The sequence below is a fragment of the Monomorium pharaonis genome, chromosome 7, assembly GCF_013373865.1.
Source record: "Monomorium pharaonis isolate MP-MQ-018 chromosome 7, ASM1337386v2, whole genome shotgun sequence".
NCBI lineage: Eukaryota > Metazoa > Arthropoda > Insecta > Hymenoptera > Formicidae > Monomorium > Monomorium pharaonis.
In genome coordinates, this window is record NC_050473.1 from 1666567 (window position 1) to 1686218 (window position 19652).

The following is a 19652-nucleotide window of genomic DNA, read 5'->3' on the forward strand; positions in this document are numbered from 1 at the left end:
GTTAGGTTCACGAGCCGCGTTTTAAAGCACCGGATGTTTCGCGAGGCGTGCACGACCTAGCTCGGCTGCTGGCTACCGGCGAGCGTACGTTAACGCGCACGTGTTGACGTAAAGCTAAAGAAGCTAAGAAATACGCGAATCGAATCTCCCCCAAGTCTTGGAAACGCGCGAGGACGACGACCGGAATCCGTCTCGATGCTCTGCAATCTTCAACATCGATCGCAACCCATTTACTTTGATCTCACCACCGTTGCGCTGATTATTCGATTAATTTGTATTCTGATTTGTAATATAAAAAGTTGTTATTTTTATACGTCAGTAGTAAATAATTAAACTTCCGTTTTGAATTAGGGAAATGAAGAACAAAATATAATTATGTCGAATAAATAAATATTAACTTTTTGACTATTTATTTATTGAACTTGTATATAGTTACAACATTGAGAATTAGAAAGCATCACACATCAGTTGATTTAGATATATGCAACAGCAAGTCTGAAACGATGCAACTATGTGGAGCTCAGGCCTTTCACATTGATATGCACTGCAATCGCGTTCCAAGTGTTGCATATTGACGAAAACACGTGACCATGCGTAGAGATTTTCGTTTCTCGGACTTCGCCGTTGTCCACGAAAGTATCGAACCATGAATATTCACGAAACGCACCGTGATGACTGCATATAACGTTCGTGCACCACGTACGAAGAGCGAATCATCGGCGTCGATGCGCCATGTCGCCTCGAGATGTTTGTTGTTCGCGACGCTATCTGCGTATAGATATATTATTCATTTTTTTTTCAAGATATTTTCAATAGATGCTAGATAAAAATTACGATACTTATCCGAGAAGAATTGCGGGGACGATAATGCGAAATCTCGTTCTTTCTTTCTCACAATGAAACACGATAAAACCCGATAACGGTTTGTGCTGATAAACTATCTCAGAGAGAAGATCGCCGATCGCAGAACGAATAAAAATCTACGTAAACAAACCCACGTACAGCGAAACAATCAGCCGCCGCGTGTTACATGCGCCATTATTTACGATAATTATGAAATAAATTATTATCTTTGCATTCACGAAGTTTTTGACGCGATAAGTGACGACACGTATTTAGAACACGAGAAATTTCTCCGGTAATAAAACTCCTTTCCTTTTTTTTTTTGGCATTAACGGAATGATTAATTGAGTCTTAGACTCGCGGCAATTGCCGACAAAGAACGACTATTTTTCACACTCATAGGCAAATAAAGATACGCTCTTACTCATATTGATCTAAGAGGAGACTTCATTAATTACTGCCGATCAAATTAAGAATTAAAATGTTTGTTGCATATTAATGCGTCAGACGTACGCCATACGGTGGATGATCTCTCTTACCTGCACCTTATTCACTCAAGGCGCAAATTAAAATTGGAGATGATCATTTTGATATGCCAATGAAAGGTTACGCTTACCACGTGAAATCTGATCGTTCGCAGCAGAACAGAAACACGTTGCATATTTTAGACGTCATAATTAAAGATTTTAACTGCCACGGCGGCCGAAATACCATCAGCCTTAGGCATAGAGAGTCTCTTTTTTTTCAACGAGAAGACAATTTCCTGAAGATATGACCGAGACTTTGTTCTTGGGCCCAATTAATATCGCTCTTTATCTAATACACGTACAATAACAATTAATATTAAGAATATTGTTAAGAAATGATTAAAAATTTTTATTGTATACGTTATATGAAAACGTTTATCGCAATTTTTACGTGAGTAACGGATGAATGATTTAAAAACCGCAGCGGCGTATAGACTTGGCGTTGGTTCTTATCGTGTGTTTCGAGCTCGATCGCCACGCGATTGCATGGTCCTCCTGTGCGGCGCCTGCCTATTCCAACTGCAATCTTGCGGTTGGTATTCTCCGCGGGACGCGAGGCAACAACTTATTATTGCCTCTGGTGCCGAGCGATTTCCTCGGCCTTCCGACAGACCGATGGAGGCGATGATGAGAGCACCGGGGCTAATTCGCGAAACGGTGTCGGATGCATCATAGAGCTCGCTCTCCTTCTCTCTTCCTCTTTGCCGAGCTCCGAGAAAGAGTCACGCCCTCCTCGTTACCCCGAAGGGGCTGCCGCCTCCCTTTCCTCTATCTCCTGGCGATAATATCTCGGCAAATACCGACCCGGGGAACCCTTTAGCATCGGCCAGGCTGCCGCCTGTGCGCGTAATGCCTTAAAATTAAACAGCCCACGGCGCCGAGGGCGACCTGCTCGTCACCCATCACCATACCCGGTTCTCCTTGCTGTGCTGGCTGATCTCCATACAATAAATAAAGATAATCCGAATGTGTTTTTTTTTTCCTTGACAGAGAGAGCGTAGACGATCACATTTCTTCTCAATTTAATTGGCGTAAAAATCAGAAGTGTGTCGCTGCGACATGATAAAAATTGCATCTTTTTTTATAGCTGAACAAAAATTTTCTGCTTTCCATTGATATGAAATTATTGCAAGAGGTTCTTAGCGAAACGTCACGTTCGCAATTTTTCTTTTTCGTGATACTTTTTTTAAAGTTTCTTCTTCAATGAAACATTCGCAGCGTGATCTCATATTTTTTCATCTCCGGGCCACCGAAATGATAAAAGCCAAGGGGACGTTAATGACGAGTTGCATTCGCAGACGGCGAGCTTCAGCTGCAACATATCGGGAATGAACGAAGACGGAATTCAGCTGGCGGGTTTGCGTGACGACGTGCGTGGCGCCGGCGTCACAGAAAGGACGCCGCAAATTTAGCAGCGGCGGCAAACAACAATCGTCGCCAGCGTGAATTCGCTTACAATTAGTCTCGAGCGTCCTGATCACATCCATGATTCACCAACGCGTATGCAGATTGATCCTTCTCATCACAGATAATGCGCCCAATTCGTAAAGCGACTGTTACAATCATCTCATCTTGAGCGTGCGAAACATACTTGAAAACTCAACTTGATATTAGTAATTATCGATCGTAGAAAAAAATACATATTAGAATTATTACATGCCATTTACGCAACACGCGAAATGCTGTAGGATTCTCAAGGGAAAATCGAACGACGCATCCCGTGAAAGTAATTCTCACGATCGTTCACGCTGGAGCGCGAACGCGATGGGAATTAGCGGTCGGCGGCTAAGCTTTTCGGCAACAATGCGATAGAAAATATATTAGAGAAGGCTCCTAAACGCCCACCTAATAGCCCGTCGGCGAAGAGCGGCGGTGACAGATTATTAGCTGGAGCATCTGCTAATGCAGATCTCCGGCGCTCTTAAAACGACGATCCCGAGACCACCGTCGCCTCCGCTGAAGATTTACACCTGCACCTTTCAGATAGCATCTCCGACGCATTGTCGCCCGTCCGATATCCGATATCCGAGATCGCTTCCCGTGAGATTCGTTGCCGCATGCTCGAATTTATAGCGGGCTCCCGCCATCCGATCAAGAAACTTTCACAACACGGGAGAGAATTTCTAGAAATAAAACGAAATGCCAACTCGATCGCGGTCCAGCGGAATACCTTGAACATCTGTCGCCGAGACGAAAACTTCTGTAATGCGATTGCAATTCTTGCCGCTTCAGCAACAAACATTTACAATTACTTTACTATTATTTAACGTGCAGAAAGAGGTGTTTGTAAATTTTCGTAAGATTCATTTGAAACCGCTCTCGCAAGGTTCTCTGTTTGAGGAATAAACGGAACGGAAGATTTCGTAATTTGTAAACCACGTTCGCGATTTCCGTTCCGTGTTGTGAAGTCCCGGCAAGTGGGTTCAGGTACGCGTTACGAGGCGGCTTCATCGGAACGGACCGGCGGCGGTAAATCAGAATCATTAGGGAATTGGCCGCGCCTTTCACGATTCCTAAGTCGCTTCTTGCGGCCGTCACCGAGATTTACGCCCCCATAAAAATCTGTATCGCCGCGCGCGGTTACAAGCTTCTTCCTCTTCTCTCTCCTCCACCGGCCCTCTGCCCTGCCCCGACTGCCTCCTCTTCTGCCGCGCCGATCGTGAATTACGAAGAGCAGTCGCAGAGAGAAACGTCTTCTTCTTCTTCACCTTCGGCGACCCGGTCGATATGTCTCGCCGACAGTGCAGCTTAACGGTAGTTGTTAATTTTACGATCCGGTCGATTAGTGACGACGGCAGGCCGAGTTTCTTCCTCCCCACGTCGCATTGTATTGAAATATATCGTTTTTATCAGCTCGTAAATCGCATAATTCATGTCGTCGCGTGGGTGCGCCTGCGTACTGGAGCGGAATATCCGCACCCGTCTGCGAGATGAACGTGACGTGACGCGAAACCTGCCACGGCCCTCGCGCGGACTCTCTGACTCTCGACAATAAAATTAGAGATGCTAGAGTAATTCGTGTAATGCATGCCGCAATTACGGCTTTCAAAATTTCGTCGAAATCACTCGCCGTGACGGTCGATTGCCCACGCAAACGCAAGTGCTGGGTCGACGCTTCACTTGATCCCTTAAGTGCACTCTCTATCCTCTCTCATTTTAATGCACATCAACTTCCGCGTTTTTATTGCGATCAGGCGAGAGGAAGGGGAGGCATCGCCACTTCGCGGTTTCCGTGAGCAAATGCTCGTTGCTAGGTGAAAGAAAGCTGCATACGGTGCAGAGATTTCCATATGGCGCAACGCGTGGTGCATATAACTTTGGCGATCGAGAAAGCACGCTCAAAGTCCGCGCTGAATTGAAATCGACTTACGACTCGAGCTTGGCATCTCGCAGAATACGGACATTGCAGATGCTGTCAGGAAAACGAGAAAATCATTCAGATGTCGATCTCTTGAGTTGTAAAGAATGAAACACAAATAATAGTTTATTAACGTAAAATATTATATCTATGAATTTCGAAAAAAAAAAAATTCTGCACCGCTTGGCCCGAAGAGTTGAAACTATAAAGTAGAATAACTACTTTCTTGAGATAAAAGTGATTCCGTCGGACATTTTTCTACGCCTCGGCGATTATCTATCCCTTCTCAAGGCATCAACAACAAGTCGGCCGAGACCGCGGTGCGTCTTCCACGTCGTATTCGCTTTCGAGGCACGGACATAAATTAGTAGTACGTGCCACGCGTGTAACGGAGAACTCGCGTCCTGATTGGAGAGATTAGAGGGATTATGAGACGAGAAAGAGAGAGAAAGAGAGAGAGAGAGAACCATCTCGCCGCCCGGACCGCGGCGGCCGATTTTCCCGGCCGTTCGATTCAGGGAGGGGAATCGTCGTGGAGTCGCATCTCCTCTCGCATCGCCCGACGATGTCGACCGTACGTCTTCCCCGCGTCTTCCCCGTGACCGCGGCGCGGTCTCGAAGAAATTCGGTCCTCCCTTTTTCTCCGTGTCGAGTTCGCCTCCGGCGCGCCGGGAATCTTAATGCGCGGATATGACCGCCCGTTACGCTCGTTGTGTCGCACGGATCTCCGCCGATAAATAATCCTTTTTAATACCGCATTCGCGCCACGTATCCTGGCTATCGCGTTCACGTGTGTCTACACGATCTACGTGCGACGCCGTCCCCGATCTACGTTTCCCGTCACCTGTCGGCCTTTTTGGCGATCGTTTCGCAAAGTAGATTACGCCGCTTCTTTTATCGAATATTGATTGACCGGTCTTGCTTATCTTTTTTTTTCTTTCTCCGGGAAATACCCGACACCACTGTAAATACACGTACGTTTCTCTTAAACATTTAATGTGGTAGCGCGATAAACGTTAAATATTTACAGTTATCGAGAGGTGGAGGGCGAGCACGCGCGCGCTTCTCTAAATACTTCCTCGTTTGTGGGAGACTTGGGGGACCGGAAGTCAGACACCAACGCGGAATGATTCAAGCCCCCGCCACTTTGGCGGATTTCAAACTGAAGAGCGGGAAGAGCGGGGGTTGGCGAGAGTCCGGACCTCGGAATGAATAATTGTTTACACGAGTCCGGACGCGAACGCGTTTAGCGCGTCGGGCGTGTTCTGTGCAGTGTATCCATCGCGCCTACTCATCTGTATCCCCTAGGAAACTGTAACCGGTCGGTCCCGTGCACCGAGATGGCCGATAGCCTCTCGCCGAGCCAAGTTCTCAACAACGGATCATTCCGTGCTTACGATTCCGCCCGGTGGCGCAACGAGAACAGAGAGTAGAGAGAGAGAGAGAGAGAGAGAGAGAGAGAGAGAAAGACTGTGAGGTGAATACGCAGAGTGTATTCCGGACCAACCGGATGTTCCTTCGGCTACAGATGATAAAGTCTGATTTAAATGGAAACGGCGGTCGTTCCTACCTTGGCCGGGGCACGAAATATAAAAGCAAATCGCGGAATCGCTTAAGAACTCGGCAGGCCGTTCGTGTAAAAATATATCGCGCTAAAAAACACCACGCGCGTATTCTAATTATGGAAATTTGTGTCCGAAGGTGCGGCGCACCGCACTCTTAAAACAGGATCCTCCGACGGCTGCTGCGATGACGCCGATACGATGCTTAACACCACGTGTGGCGCGTTCGCGAAAAGCCATCGATCGCTCACGAGCATTTACCTCTCTGGGCCATTACACGGCCATTCGAAATGTGCGCATAGCGCCCCGATGATTCACAGAGTATTGCGAAAAATAACGCGTGGGTGTCGAGGAACGATCGCGATTAACAGCCGGATGATTCAAAGGAAATTCTTAACCTCCCGCCATTAGGGAGCCGGCAGTTGTTGTGCGCGCGGATATTGCAACGCCCCAATTACGCCGTTAAGATTGTCATTGAGATAATATTGCGCTATGCAATTATCGCATTCTCACGCGGGGAGGGGGGGGGGGGAAGGATCGCAAACGTCCACTCGCGTGACTAATGGCGACGGACCGGGTCGGTAATGTGATATTCAAATGCGCAGCGCATGATCCGCGTTATCAAATAAAAGCTTTCCCTCCCTCCCGCTTCCTCCACCTCTCGGATTTTTTTTAATGACGTCGCGCGTTTACACCTATGCTAAAAACCCCGCCTTCCATCATATCGGGGCAACGTGTTTACGAAGCGCGGATGCCTATCTACCACGGGGATCGAGGAGAAAAGGAGCGAAAAGAGGCCGGAGATATCCGTAAAGCATCCCGATATCCCTTTCCACGACGTTATAAACCACGGCGTTCACAATAAGATGCCGGATAAGGGGCCGTGAAGTGGCCGCGTGAACGTATAATTTGCCGGCGTTTGTTTGTCCCGGTAATTAATGGTACACGGTACCCCATAATGTATCAGATTGTAAAAAAGGCTTCCTCTCTCTTTCTCTCCATCGCGCGGGCCCATGGCTCGAAACGACTCGCGCCTTGACAAAGTGGATTTCCACGAGATGCTCCCTCCCGAGAAGAGAGGGACGCGCACGGAGGTGCGAAGGATGAGCCGTGAGAGCCGGCTACCAATCCCCGGCCTCCCGTGGGAGCCGGGCGGTAAATACGTGCCGTGTCGTACGTGCGGCTACATAAGTTTACATAATTCCATCGCGACAGGGTGATCGCCGCCACTGCCGCTGCCGCCGCCATAAACTTTACTGTTCTCGCATTAGTATATCATCGGCCGTATCTCGATCGTAAAAACGTAATGAGGAAGGGGAAGAAAAACGAATGACCACCCGTCGATAGAAACTTCGTAGCTTCCTTTTTTTTTTTTACAAAATATCAATGTAAAAACTTTAAATAATAAGCGACTTGACCGATTTTTTTATTTTGCGTTTGGAAAACCGATCGACAAACACGGAAATGTTTAATAAAGATTGTAATTGCGTGTGTTTTTTTTTTTTAGTTTTCGATATCGCGACGCTTCCACGGAGCTCTTCAAGTTTTTAATCCGTGATTTCACGGCCCCGACGTACTCTCTTCTTTCGCAATTCGTCCGTCGATCGCCACGTGTTCCTGACTACTCGTGAGAACGGGACGGAACGAATGTACGAAATACGATCGCGTAATATCATGCTGAGACGTCGGTCGTCGCTTGATGGAGGAAAGGCGACGTGCGCACCGGCGTTTCTTGACTTTAACGTGATCGAGGGCCTCTTACGTTGACGTCCACCGCGAGGTACGTTGTCCGACGAGAGTATTGCTAGCGTTAACAGTTAGTTCACAGTGAGTCTCTCTCTCACTTTTTCTCTCTCTTCCTGGGTGGCTGACAATAATCTATTATCATTCATCGAAACGCTAAGATTCCTCGAGAGACCCTGAGATTAACCTTTACCTTAAAACGAAAAAATGACGAACAGAGCTGCTTTTGCTGGAGTCCGTAGTTTTTTTTTGTATAGAATTATTTGTACAGGATATTTACAAGTTAATGTAAAAAAGATTTCTAAAAGCCTTTCACTTCGATGTAAAACATTTTTTTCGTAAATTATACAAATACTATGAATATTGGATTAGGTTAATAGATTTTATAAAGAGCCATAAACGTATGAACTATAGATTTTTATTATTTTTTAATTATCTAAGCAGATCGAGTTTTTATAGTACAATGTTTAGTTTCCAAGAAATAAAAGGAACTTTAGGCTTATGCGACAGTATTGGCGACCTTCCTCTAAAATATGTGTGTGTATACAAGCGTCACGTTTCACTTCATTCATTTCAGCCGCTGATCGCACAGCTTTTCACGCAAGCGTAGAAAGCTGGCTTCTCCTTTGCACCGTACCATAAAGTGAGCCGCCTGATGATAATTAAGTTGGAGACGGGCTAATTACTTTCACATTTTTTCTTCATTTTAGCTTCAATTTGCATAAATTAAGCGTAATGCAAATTCACGACTGTTTGCGCAATACACACTATCTCCCGTAGTATCTCCCGTGTTAAGCGACTTAACGATTGACTAATTGTTAATACCTCACGCTTGTACGATGATGATGTCACACCTTATGCAAATACAAAAGTTGTAACAGCGTTGTAAATACGTCGTAAGCAATCTTGACAATCGATCACTTATTTGATATAAAGAACAATTGTTCGATTATTCTGATAATTACATTGAATGTTTCGAGGCAGCCTGTATAAAGACTTACGAGATCGCCGAAAAAATCCCTCTCGTATATATACATCTCGGAATTCACAGAAATAATACTCGTCGATAATTCGTACTCGGAAATATTCGGTCGTTGCGCTTGGCTCGTTGCGCTCGGCTCGTGTATACGAATGAAATGCGGGTTCACGTCACTCGTTTAACAGAAAGCTACGTTCCGATGCACCGATCTGAAAACCAAAAACTGACAGGATCTTTGTAGCATACGCGTGGGATATACATAAAAATATCGATTCACCGAAGTGTCCGGCACTCTCTTACGTCGGAGTATGCGTTCCTTCCTCCGTTTACGCTTTTGAAACAATGTTTCATGTTTAATGTATCAACGCACTTTGAATCGAACGTAACGTCGACTGAGCGAGATACGACTCGGGTCAAGACGGTGTTAAGGCTGACTATCGCGATTCTATTAAAATATTTAGACATTACAATTAGACGGATGCTCGCGCGCGTGATTATTTCTATTCGATGTTTATCGAGAATAGACGAGCTCCGATTGTTTCCAGAAAATCTGGGAGTCTGGCTTGAACGAATCTTTCTAAATATTTTTCTGGTCGATCATGTATATACAGGCGGATCTCGAATCTTATTTCGAACGGGATCTAAGATCTAAGATGACATTAACCGGCATTGATCGGGACAATAGACAACGTCGGCGGTGTGCAAACAAGCGAATCTATCGCTTCGACACCATCTTTATGTTCGTCGGCCGCGGATAATCCAAACGCCAACTTGTTCGAGGAAACTCAATCGTCCCGGAGATCCCATCTAATCCGTTTAAATGACGTCGGCGACAGCGCTCGAATGCGACGCCGCACGCCTAAGAGACGATGCATCGGTGAAGGCAAGCGAAAGCGCACACGCGCGCTAGAATGCGCCCATTATATCCTCCACAATATACAGTCCCTTGACATAACAACAAAGAAAGCAGGGGGTAAATATAAAAATTCCTCGTGAGAAAGATAACGATTGAAAAATAGAAATTAAAAAGAGTGATGTTTCAACATTGAAAAGTAAGATACAAAAGAATACAAATTATCGAAACAATCAAACAAATTAAAAAAGTATAAATGCATTTAAATGTAGTAACGTAACTTTTATATATAATGTTACTTTTAATTTGCGCTACAGAGCTAATTAGCTCTATCCTTTAATTTGATCCTGTGCCGTCTAGTAACCAGAAGCCTCGTCACAGGGGCTGCGACAGGAATGTCAAACATTCATCTCTCTCCGGTAGGTTGCATCCTCTCCCGTGGAGATAGTAATAGGTATGCTGCTTTCGGAAACGACGTTTTTCCTTTATTCATTATCGTCGTGAGTGGCCAGGTGATCGCGCTGCCCTATCTGGCCCGATCAGAGCGAGTGAGCCCGAAGTAGGCGAGCGGTCTCGAAGTCTGTCTGCTCGCCGCACGCGGGTCCAAATTAAGAGAAACAGAGATGAAAGACGCTTGATGTAAATAATAGTCGGCGCTACGACACTGTCGCAAATCACGACCGTATTGTTGAGATATCGAGCTAATCGTGAACTTTCTGGACGTGTGAACCGAATCCCTTGTTCATCCCTTGGGGAAGAACCGCGACTTTAGATCGAAGAGTTTGATGTAAAGGAAGTTGAATTCTGTGTTTCGTGATCAAGCTTTGACAAAATAAATAATATTACCGAACGGGACAAGTTATCTGTATCGTGGACTGAGGATTACGAAAGTTAATAAGAATTCAATTTCAAAAGAGCATCAGTCTTAAAACACTATATATTTTAAAGCAACTCATATCTAACTGTATCTTGAATTTAACAATTTGTCGCCTATATTTTTACTATGTAATATATGCTGAAAGAAAGAGGGATAGAAGGGGAGGGAGAGAAAAAAGGGAGGAAAAGAAAAAGAGAATTCCAAAGTTATGGACAGTGAAAGCTACGTGAGTTAGGTCTTTATCGAAAAGATTCATCCCACTTTGAATCCCATTGTGATAAGGCGCGACATCGAAATTTAATTAAATGTGCCTCGCCGTCTGACGGAGCTTAGTGCCTTTTAGCCACGATGTTTACGAGCTCGAACCGTTATAGCTTTCCACGCGACCGAACTCGAGAAAATGAAGCTACACCCGCGTTAAGAAAACATACGGTGAAGATTAATGATTCCAGGCGATTTGGTAACAATACAGTTTACTAAAAAAGTAACCGGACGATTCATACCAGATTAAACGGGCAGATAAAAAATGTTATGTGTACAAATATTACCGTTAAAAGACGATAAATCCACGATTATCGGTATCTCTTAAGCTCGGAAATGCGCACTGCGTATCAATTAGTCGGGCCTCTCCATGCATACGCGACTACAATTACGATTGGACCGCGGATCGGTGAGATCTAAAGAAACTTCCAAGACCGTTGGAGTCGTCATAAAAAAATATTGTCCAACCAAATGCCGGAGACTCGGGAATCCGGACAAACTATTTCTCCAGTCCGTCCGCGTGGTCGCCTCATATATATTTATTTATGTTGCTCTCGTGACCTCAGTAGAAGATGTTATTACAAGGACCTTCCTACGATACGCGACGACGATCACATAAACGTTGGTAGGGCCCGGATAATGTCGGTTTTGTCAATGGCTTCGTCGTCCCTCTCGTGCCTTTTTTTCTTCGGAGCTGCGTGGGCGACAAAAAGGAAATTGCCAAATGGACAATAAAATATCCTGATCGCGATTACCAATGGTAAATCAATTGTCGCAGAATTAAAAAAAAATCGGACTTGTAAAACATTTATAATATGCTTGTTGGAAATTTTTCTTTACGAGGCAATAATGTAAATGTCTCTCTTAACCAGCAGGATACAAATTCTTCGTCGGGAAATAATTTCCTTTCACATCGTATAAAACGATCGTTTCATTGTTCGACGCGAGAATGACTTTATCAGATGTGCCATACGCGAGACGGACTATTGATCAATCGATCGATGTAGATGCAACAACGACGCGTACGGCTTTCCATTTTGTTATTTGACCGAATGCACACGAGTTGTATTCGTAACACGCGCATAATGCATATATGTCTGTTTCCTTAGCAAACACCGGCGCACCATCGCATGTGGTCGAAAGCATTTCTTTTCATTCGCGAATTTCTGGTCTCGTACGAAATTCTCGCGCACGTGGTCCCTCGAGGGATTCTCAAGAAGCACTCGGAAAAAAATGCGCTTGAAAATCGTGCACCGTAACGTATTTAATTCTTGGGTGCAGCCCAGAAGCGTACAGTTTTTATCATTCAAAATTGCAGTTTTTTTGTGTCGTGCTAAACTCGATTTTTATACATTTTATTGTATCGATTTAATCTTTTTTTAATAAGAAAATCACCTTCCCGCGATTTACACGTGCATGTACGATATGATATTTTCATTCACCGTGACAGACCTGTTAATACTTCTGTATCTTATTTTCGACGTACGAAAAGAAACATTGTTATTTGTCATCTACAATCAATCCGAAGTCGATCAGCGTCGCGTTACCAGGCAATTTCGGTCCTGAGCTGGTGCCGACGTCGTCGTCGGCGAGATTCAAAAAGGCCTTTTCGTCGAAAGGATCGGTCGCGGCGCGTTCTCCTCCTTGGAATCTGCAAGCTCACGCCCGTGAAAATATTTTTTTGTACGCGTAACACGAGTGCCGTCCCATAAGTTGCCCGTCGCGGTGCTCCCTTTTGGACGCTTCCTACAAGGCTTTTCGCTCGCGGGCAAACATCGCTCCGTGGTTTGCCTGGTAATTGCTGGAAACACCTTGCGAGTGTTTACAGTGTCATCGAGGCGCGGTCGCACCTCGGCGACGTGCGGGTCCTATGAAAGCTTGTGTTCCGTCACGAGATAAGCGATGCACGGTCCATAATGTGACCGCTGAGAAATTTTGAATACGAGACTCCGACTCTTCTTTTTCTCTCTCTCTCTCTCTCTCTCTTTCTCTCTCACTCATGTATTAATCCATTTTATTTAATTATTTATATTTAAATATATCATCTCTCGCACGTTTGTATCTTACTTTAAACTCTATTTCTTATCATTTTTATCTCAGCTCACTCCATTCCACTCACTTTCATCTCTTTTAATTTCATTCCATCTTATTGTATTTCATTTCCATCTCTTTGTACTTTACCTTATTTTCATTCTACAATATTTATATCATCTTTCATCTATACCTATATGCGCTAATATTGCACTCAACATCTAATTTTTATCTCTACGCATGTTACTTGCATTTCTTACAGGTTGCCAGTTTTTCAAATTACTTTGCGCCGTCTATGTATTCAATGTTAATCCGCGATTTATTTCTTTATGCGTCTGTATTCCTACGCTTCTATTTTCTGTATCTCGATTCAGCAATCCTAATGATGTAATTTACTTGTACTTTGCGCCTGCACTCTGTCATGATACGTTCTTAGAGAGTTTACCCTAGAATGTCAATAAAAGCTTTATCTATCTTCTCTTCTCTTTATGAGAAACTCTCAGAAATCTTATTTAATAAAAAAAAGATTTTAAAATATTTATTGTTTTTTATTTAATCTTTTTTGTTTTTAAAACGAAGTTATCAATTTTATGTTAACAAAATATTACTGGTATTACTCGATAAGATAATCATTAATTAAGTTAATCAAAATTTAATCAAAGTCGTCCTTAGGTTTTAAAGTGTCATAATATTTTTTAGTTCTTAATCAAATATAATTTGTCTTGTGATTCTTTTACGCAATAAAATTTTATTTTCTCTTTCTCTCATTTATGGGAAAAAATGTCTATACACGCAATAAATCCTGCGTACTGTCCGAGTCACTTAGATATATTATAGATATATTATAGGCGGATATCAGATTTATAATTACGCATTTGACACGTAATAAAACATGAAAGAGAAACGGTACTTGCACACAATACCGATTGATGTCAAAATCTTGGGACGTGGGTACTGCAATTATGCACGTCTATTGTATGTACAATTGTATATTATAATAGGAGAACATTATTTATTCTTATTACAGTATTCTCGATGACGAGAACATTGTACAGTATGTCTCTTGTAAAATGCATGAATGATAAAATGGATATGAATGGAATGAATGGACATTAGGACAACAGGAATCATATGTGTGTTAAATCGAATACATTTCAGTCTGCTCACGTCTGATCGGTCCTAGTAGCTCCATCTGTAGAAATCTCTTGAAAATTCTGAAATGCAGATTTCAGATTAAAAAATTTAAGAGAATATAAATATGAATATGATTATTTATTTGCCAAACTTGGAAAAGTAACAGATTGTAATATAAAGTTAAAGAAAATTATTTCAACTTTTTACCTATATTTATATATATATACTAGCTATGCCCTGCCACGCGTTGCTGTGGCTCTCTATTCTTATGCATTTTTTTCAAATTTTTTTTGCTTTCGTTGTTTAACTTTCAAGAGCCTTGCTTTACTATTGTTCTTTTTATTTTATTTTTGAATAAGCATTTATCTATCTTTAATAAATCTAATATTCATTTATTCACGTACTTCTAACTTTTTTTTCTAAAAGCTGCCATGGATTTAGAAACATTCTTCGTCTCTCCCGATCTCTCCCCGTCACTCCCGGTCTCTACTCGTCTCTCCCGGTCTCTCCTGGTCTCTCCCGGTCTCTACTCGTCTCTCCCGGTCTCTACTCGTCTCTCCCGGTCTCTCCCCATCTCTCCCCGTCTCTCCCGGTCTCTCCCCATCTCTACCCGTCTCTCCCGGTCTCTCCCCAATACAGGATTTTCAATTCATCAATTGATTAATTGCATTATATACACAATTTTGTTCTGTAAAACCTTTATTTGTGCATAAAGCGATAGATTAATCGATAAATTAAAAAAAAAAACTTGTTTTATAATTCGTCTATATAAAATTATTATACACATATTATAATTCATAATTTATTAACACAGTGGATGTAATTCGTAGAGAGATACAAAAATAACAAGACGATTAGACACGTACAATGTATATACTTTATAAAGTATATACAATGATCTAATTCACTTCTACTGCCTCGGCTTCAAGTTCACTGCTAGAATCTTCATCTACATGCATCTGTTGTTGCTCTTCGGCTGTCTCTTCCTGTTTCTTCCTTTCTTTGAGGCCAGCAGCTGGCGAGCGGACGAGAGACAAGTCACGCTGCACCTCCTTGATATCTCTCTCTTGTTCGAGCTCCCTGCCCTTGCGTAATCGCTGCATAATGTGCAAATTCTGTCGCCTCTGCTTGATAGTTTCTACCTTCTTCATTGCCTCTATAGTCTTATTCCATAATTCTCTATTATATTTAACAGGTGTATTTCTTCTCTTTTCAAACTCAAATGAAGGATCCACCACCAATTCTTTGCCAACGGTTTTCCTATAGGCTTTAGTCCATTTGACTTTCCTGGGATTCTTCTTCTTTTTGAATGCAGCGTGACATTTTGAGCGACAGAACTTAAATATCTGAAACATCATATATAAAATGCAACAATATCGTTTCGATGAACATAACAAACAATGGGTTGTTGAAAATTACAATTGCGATATTGTAAAGAATCAAAAGCGATAATTTTTTTCAAAAAGATTTACTTTTCACATTTCAATCTGAAAAGTTAATTGCAAGAAAGAATTATATTTTATCTTATTCTGATGTGTATAAACAAACCTAACTTCAATCAACAACACGCTATACACGTGATATTTCTTTATTCTACAAGTCTATCGTATTATTTAATATGAAATTAATTGTGCAGCTCTTACCTTACAATCATTCCTTACGAACTGAATTCCATGTCCCGGAAATATCCGGGACGAGCAGAAATAACATGTCTCTATACGCATGTTGCGAGAAGTTGCGAGAGTTAACCTAATTTAACCTAACTACGTCACGTAGACACGCGCTTCTCTGATCTGCGTTCCGAAACCAATCACTCGAATGGTTCAGACTCTAGAATGCGTTCTTGGAGGTGCGTGAGGGTACGTTCCCTTTAACGATCGTGGTGTAATCATGAAGCTTACGGCGACCTAACTCTGCTGGTTATAGCACGGAAGAGAACTAAAATATTATGAACGCATTACAGGTTTCATAAGAGATATATTGACTACATAGTTCAATATCTAGGTTTCTTTTTGCAATTGCCATTCACGAGCATTAATGTGTCTCAAATATTTTATATTTGTTATTCGCCGAATTTTAAATAAGGATAATAAAGTGATATTTCTGAACGCAATCCTACGGTGTTATCGAATAGAAAAACAGATGGAGGGATAAGAGAACTATTGACGAATGAGAATAATATTGATAGTCATCGACCTTCACGCGTGATTTAATAGAGATAAGAGAACAATTGATCTTCGGCACTATAATATTATGAATTTCGATGTAATAAAAAAAAATTAAATTATATTACCCCGTTGATGGTGAGATGATTCCAACATTTGGTAATAGAGATCACTGCAATAGATCACGGCAACATGTTATAAAAGATTTATCAGGATTCATATTAGAGAATCTTTTATATATTTTAAAATAAAAAAATATTTAATGGAAAATTTACGATGAAAAAATCAGTTTTTATAATTAACTTTAGGCATACAAAATACTAAGATACACCATACGATATTTTATACAGTAAATGAAATAGTATATACAATATTATAATTACAATAATTTTTCTAATTCTCATTTGTGCATATGCCAATATTCTACTTAATTTAAATAGAAAAGTTAATTTGATTAATTCAATTTTCTATAGTGATATAAGTGTTAAATTAACAATTTTACATCTTTTTCTTTGTTATTCTGTTTAGTTGCTAAAACTCGTTTTTAAACTTGTATCGAAGAAAGCTAAAATTCTTTCGATTATATAACATCTGATTATATAAAAGTTATAAGAACAATAAGATAGATTAATTTCACGGAGATTTATTTCTACTTTATAACAAGCTTTCTAAAAATTAAATGTTTGCGTTTCTATATTTAGTAATTAAAAAATGTATTAATACCAAATTAATAACAAATATTTAACAAAATTTATAAATAATTTAAATTACTATTTGAAGTAGAATGAATATATTAATACAAATACGTTTACTATAATAGACTTATATGAAAAATAAATTCACATTAAAAAAATTATTTTAATTTAGAAGATAATAAAAAGTTTAATATATGAACACATTTAGTAAACTACGAATATTGATAACAAATAATTAAAATTATAAATCTTCAAGATATTTAATATATGAGTACAACAAGCCGATTGTAAGAGGTACTATACGAGTTTATCCGACATAACAATTACATACCCTCGATGCCGTGTTGCCGGTCGTCGTTGGGATGCTTCGGACCGCTTATAGAGTTAGACTTATAGACTAGTATCGATTACGAAGAGCTACTAATTTAATATCGGGATCGAACGTGTAGTCGCTGCAGTTCCGCGTTGTCTTGCACGTTGCTTCAGTATTGTCGTGCAGCGACTATCGGCCGAACGTGTTTTCCCGTGTTTTTTAATAAGAGGAGACATGTGGGGCCACATATCGATCACGATCACAATCCTGCTGGCGTTGCTCTATCATTATCACTTCAGCGAACCGGCTAGCGTTATCGTTTATCCCGAAACGCATTACGACTACATTGTCGGTGAGTTCGCTTCCTAGTTTATATTTATCGGGTTGCCGGAACCCTCAGTCTCGTCGCGATTCTTCCTCCTCCGCTTCGTGTCCCGAAATACACAGCATCGATTTTTAATCAAAGAGGATTAGCGCAAATCACATTGTGCTGGATTGATAAATGCTGCAGGAAAAACGAACGAAAAAAATATCAATTATGACGAAACATCAATTCTCTTTTTGTTCTATATAAACAAAGTTTGAGATATAAAATTGTTAATTGCACATCTTTGAATGCTACTTGTTTTGTATTCCAGACTTAAGTTTACATATCTAAAATTTAATAAGTTTCTACGATCGACGTTTCATATATTATTGCTAATATATATATATATATATTTTTTTTAATTAATTGCGCTTCTCGTTGCTACGGGGTTCAAGTCGGCGCTGGTACGTCTGGCTGCGTGATTGCATCACGGCTCTCAAAAATGCCGAACGTGACCGTTTTGCTCGTGGAGGCCGGCGGATACTTCGGATGGCTATCTACTATGCCGCTCTTAGCACCGATGATGCAAGGCACCGAGGTTGATTGGGCCTACCAAACGGAGCCGCAAGTCTTCTCGTCCCGAGGGCTCTACGGCTATGTAATTAAAGTTCTATTTCTCTTTCAGTGAAGAAATTTCCGTTTCGCGAAAACAATTTTTGTAGAAATTTTCTACTATACATCGATCATAATTCCCACAGACCGTGCAGCACATTTTATACGCTGACGAATAATAACATCGTAATAATAATATTAATCTAAAAGATTATATCACGTCTCATGAAATGTCTTTTGACATGTATTACATAAAAAGTAATGCAAAATGAATCTTCCAGTAACTTTCATACATAACAGAATTTGGAATGGTATTTTTGGCGTCGGAATTTCTTCATTGGTCACGTTTGTTTAGAGACAAAATTATCCAAGAGGAAGAGGACTTGGAGGGAGCGGGCAGCTTAATTATCTCGTTCATTCTTTTGGGAGGCCCGAGGACTACAAAAGATGGCCGAAGGGTTGGTCGCACGCCGACTTGCTTCCCTACTTTCAAAAGGTGTCCGATATTATGAACGTTAGCCCGATGCCGGAGGAAGAGTACTTAACGAAGGCCTTCGTTCTCGCCGAGGAATCGTTAAAGCTGGATAATATATCCTTACGAAAAGCGATGTACACCGCGAAAAAGGGAAGCAGATGGAGTACTCTACACGCATATTTGCGGAAGGCTTGGAATCGCAAGAATTTACATATTCTAATGAATACACTCGTCGCCAAGGTCTCCATCATTTTTATCACGCTGAAAAGAGAAAACTTTCTTTTGAGCTATCTTCTTTTTCAAAAACATATTCTTTATATTAGAAAATAATCAGTATATTATAAATTTTTTCTAAAGTAATCATTCATATTTTTGCTCTTTAATTTTTTTTATATAAATCATATATTTAACAATTTTTATTAAAAATAATTATTTATATATTCCAGCTGTTCAATTTTGTTCATATAAATATATATTTTTAATTTAAACGCTGTAGGTACTTTTCAAAAACGATAAAGCCGATGGAATTAAAGTGATATATAAAGACGGCTCCGTCGGGAAAATCGGCGTTAGAAAGGAAGTGATCCTTTGCGCGGGTGCTATCAATACTCCGCAATTACTTTTAATTTCAGGCATAGGGCCTGCCAGCGAACTAAACAAACATAAGGTGATAAATGAAAATATCATCGTCAGACTTTTCAATTTTAAAAGCGACAAATACGATCTGCAGATACCCGTGGTACGAGATCTTTCTCAAGTAGGCCGGAATCTGTTCGATCATCTGAACGTGCCCGTTTACGTGAACCTACGAGAACGAGTTAGCATCACGCTTGTGAAGCTGCAAACTGTATCCGAGGTGTTCAATTATTTTGCCTTTGGAACCGGTAAATGCGATAACGCATACGCGGTAACGACGC

General features: G+C 41.3%; 2 protein-coding genes across 12 annotated transcripts in view; one reads left to right on the plus strand and one right to left on the minus strand.

The window, feature by feature from the left end:
• Nucleotides 1-19652, plus strand: part of LOC105838656 (neither inactivation nor afterpotential protein G) — a 102079-nt gene that overhangs the window by 75661 nt on the left and 6766 nt on the right. For 7 of the 11 annotated variants that reach the window (XM_036289847.1, XM_036289848.1, XM_036289850.1 and 4 more), the window contains 3 exons: nt 18104-18306; nt 18616-18975; nt 19232-19619. In XM_036289847.1, coding sequence (XP_036145740.1) covers nt 18104-18306; nt 18616-18975; nt 19232-19619 — 951 coding nt within the window. Of the gene's footprint in view, nt 1-7929; nt 8071-17143; nt 17694-18103; nt 18307-18615; nt 18976-19231; nt 19620-19652 lie in introns of those variants that run through there. The other 4 variants (XM_012684364.3, XM_036289849.1, XM_036289857.1 and 1 more) reach the window with 4 other exon arrangements.
• On the minus strand, nt 14850-16395 carry LOC105838668 (probable ribosome biogenesis protein RLP24). Its single transcript, XM_012684390.3, has 2 exons — nt 15812-16395; nt 14850-15514 (listed from the first exon to the last, which is right to left on the minus strand). Exons 1-2 carry the CDS (start codon nt 15890-15892, stop codon nt 15068-15070), a joined length of 528 nt encoding a protein of 175 aa, XP_012539844.1. The 5' UTR covers nt 15893-16395; the 3' UTR covers nt 14850-15067.

Excerpts from the sequence above, each read along its gene's own strand:
- LOC105838668 (XM_012684390.3), bottom strand. The coding sequence starts at position 15,892 with ATGCGTATAGAGACATGTTATTTCTGCTCGTCCCGGATATTTCCGGGA. Across the intron at positions 15,515-15,811 it reads TCGTAAGGAATGATTGTAAG|ATATTTAAGTTCTGTCGCTC; the intron begins GTAAGAGCTGCA and ends ATGATGTTTCAG.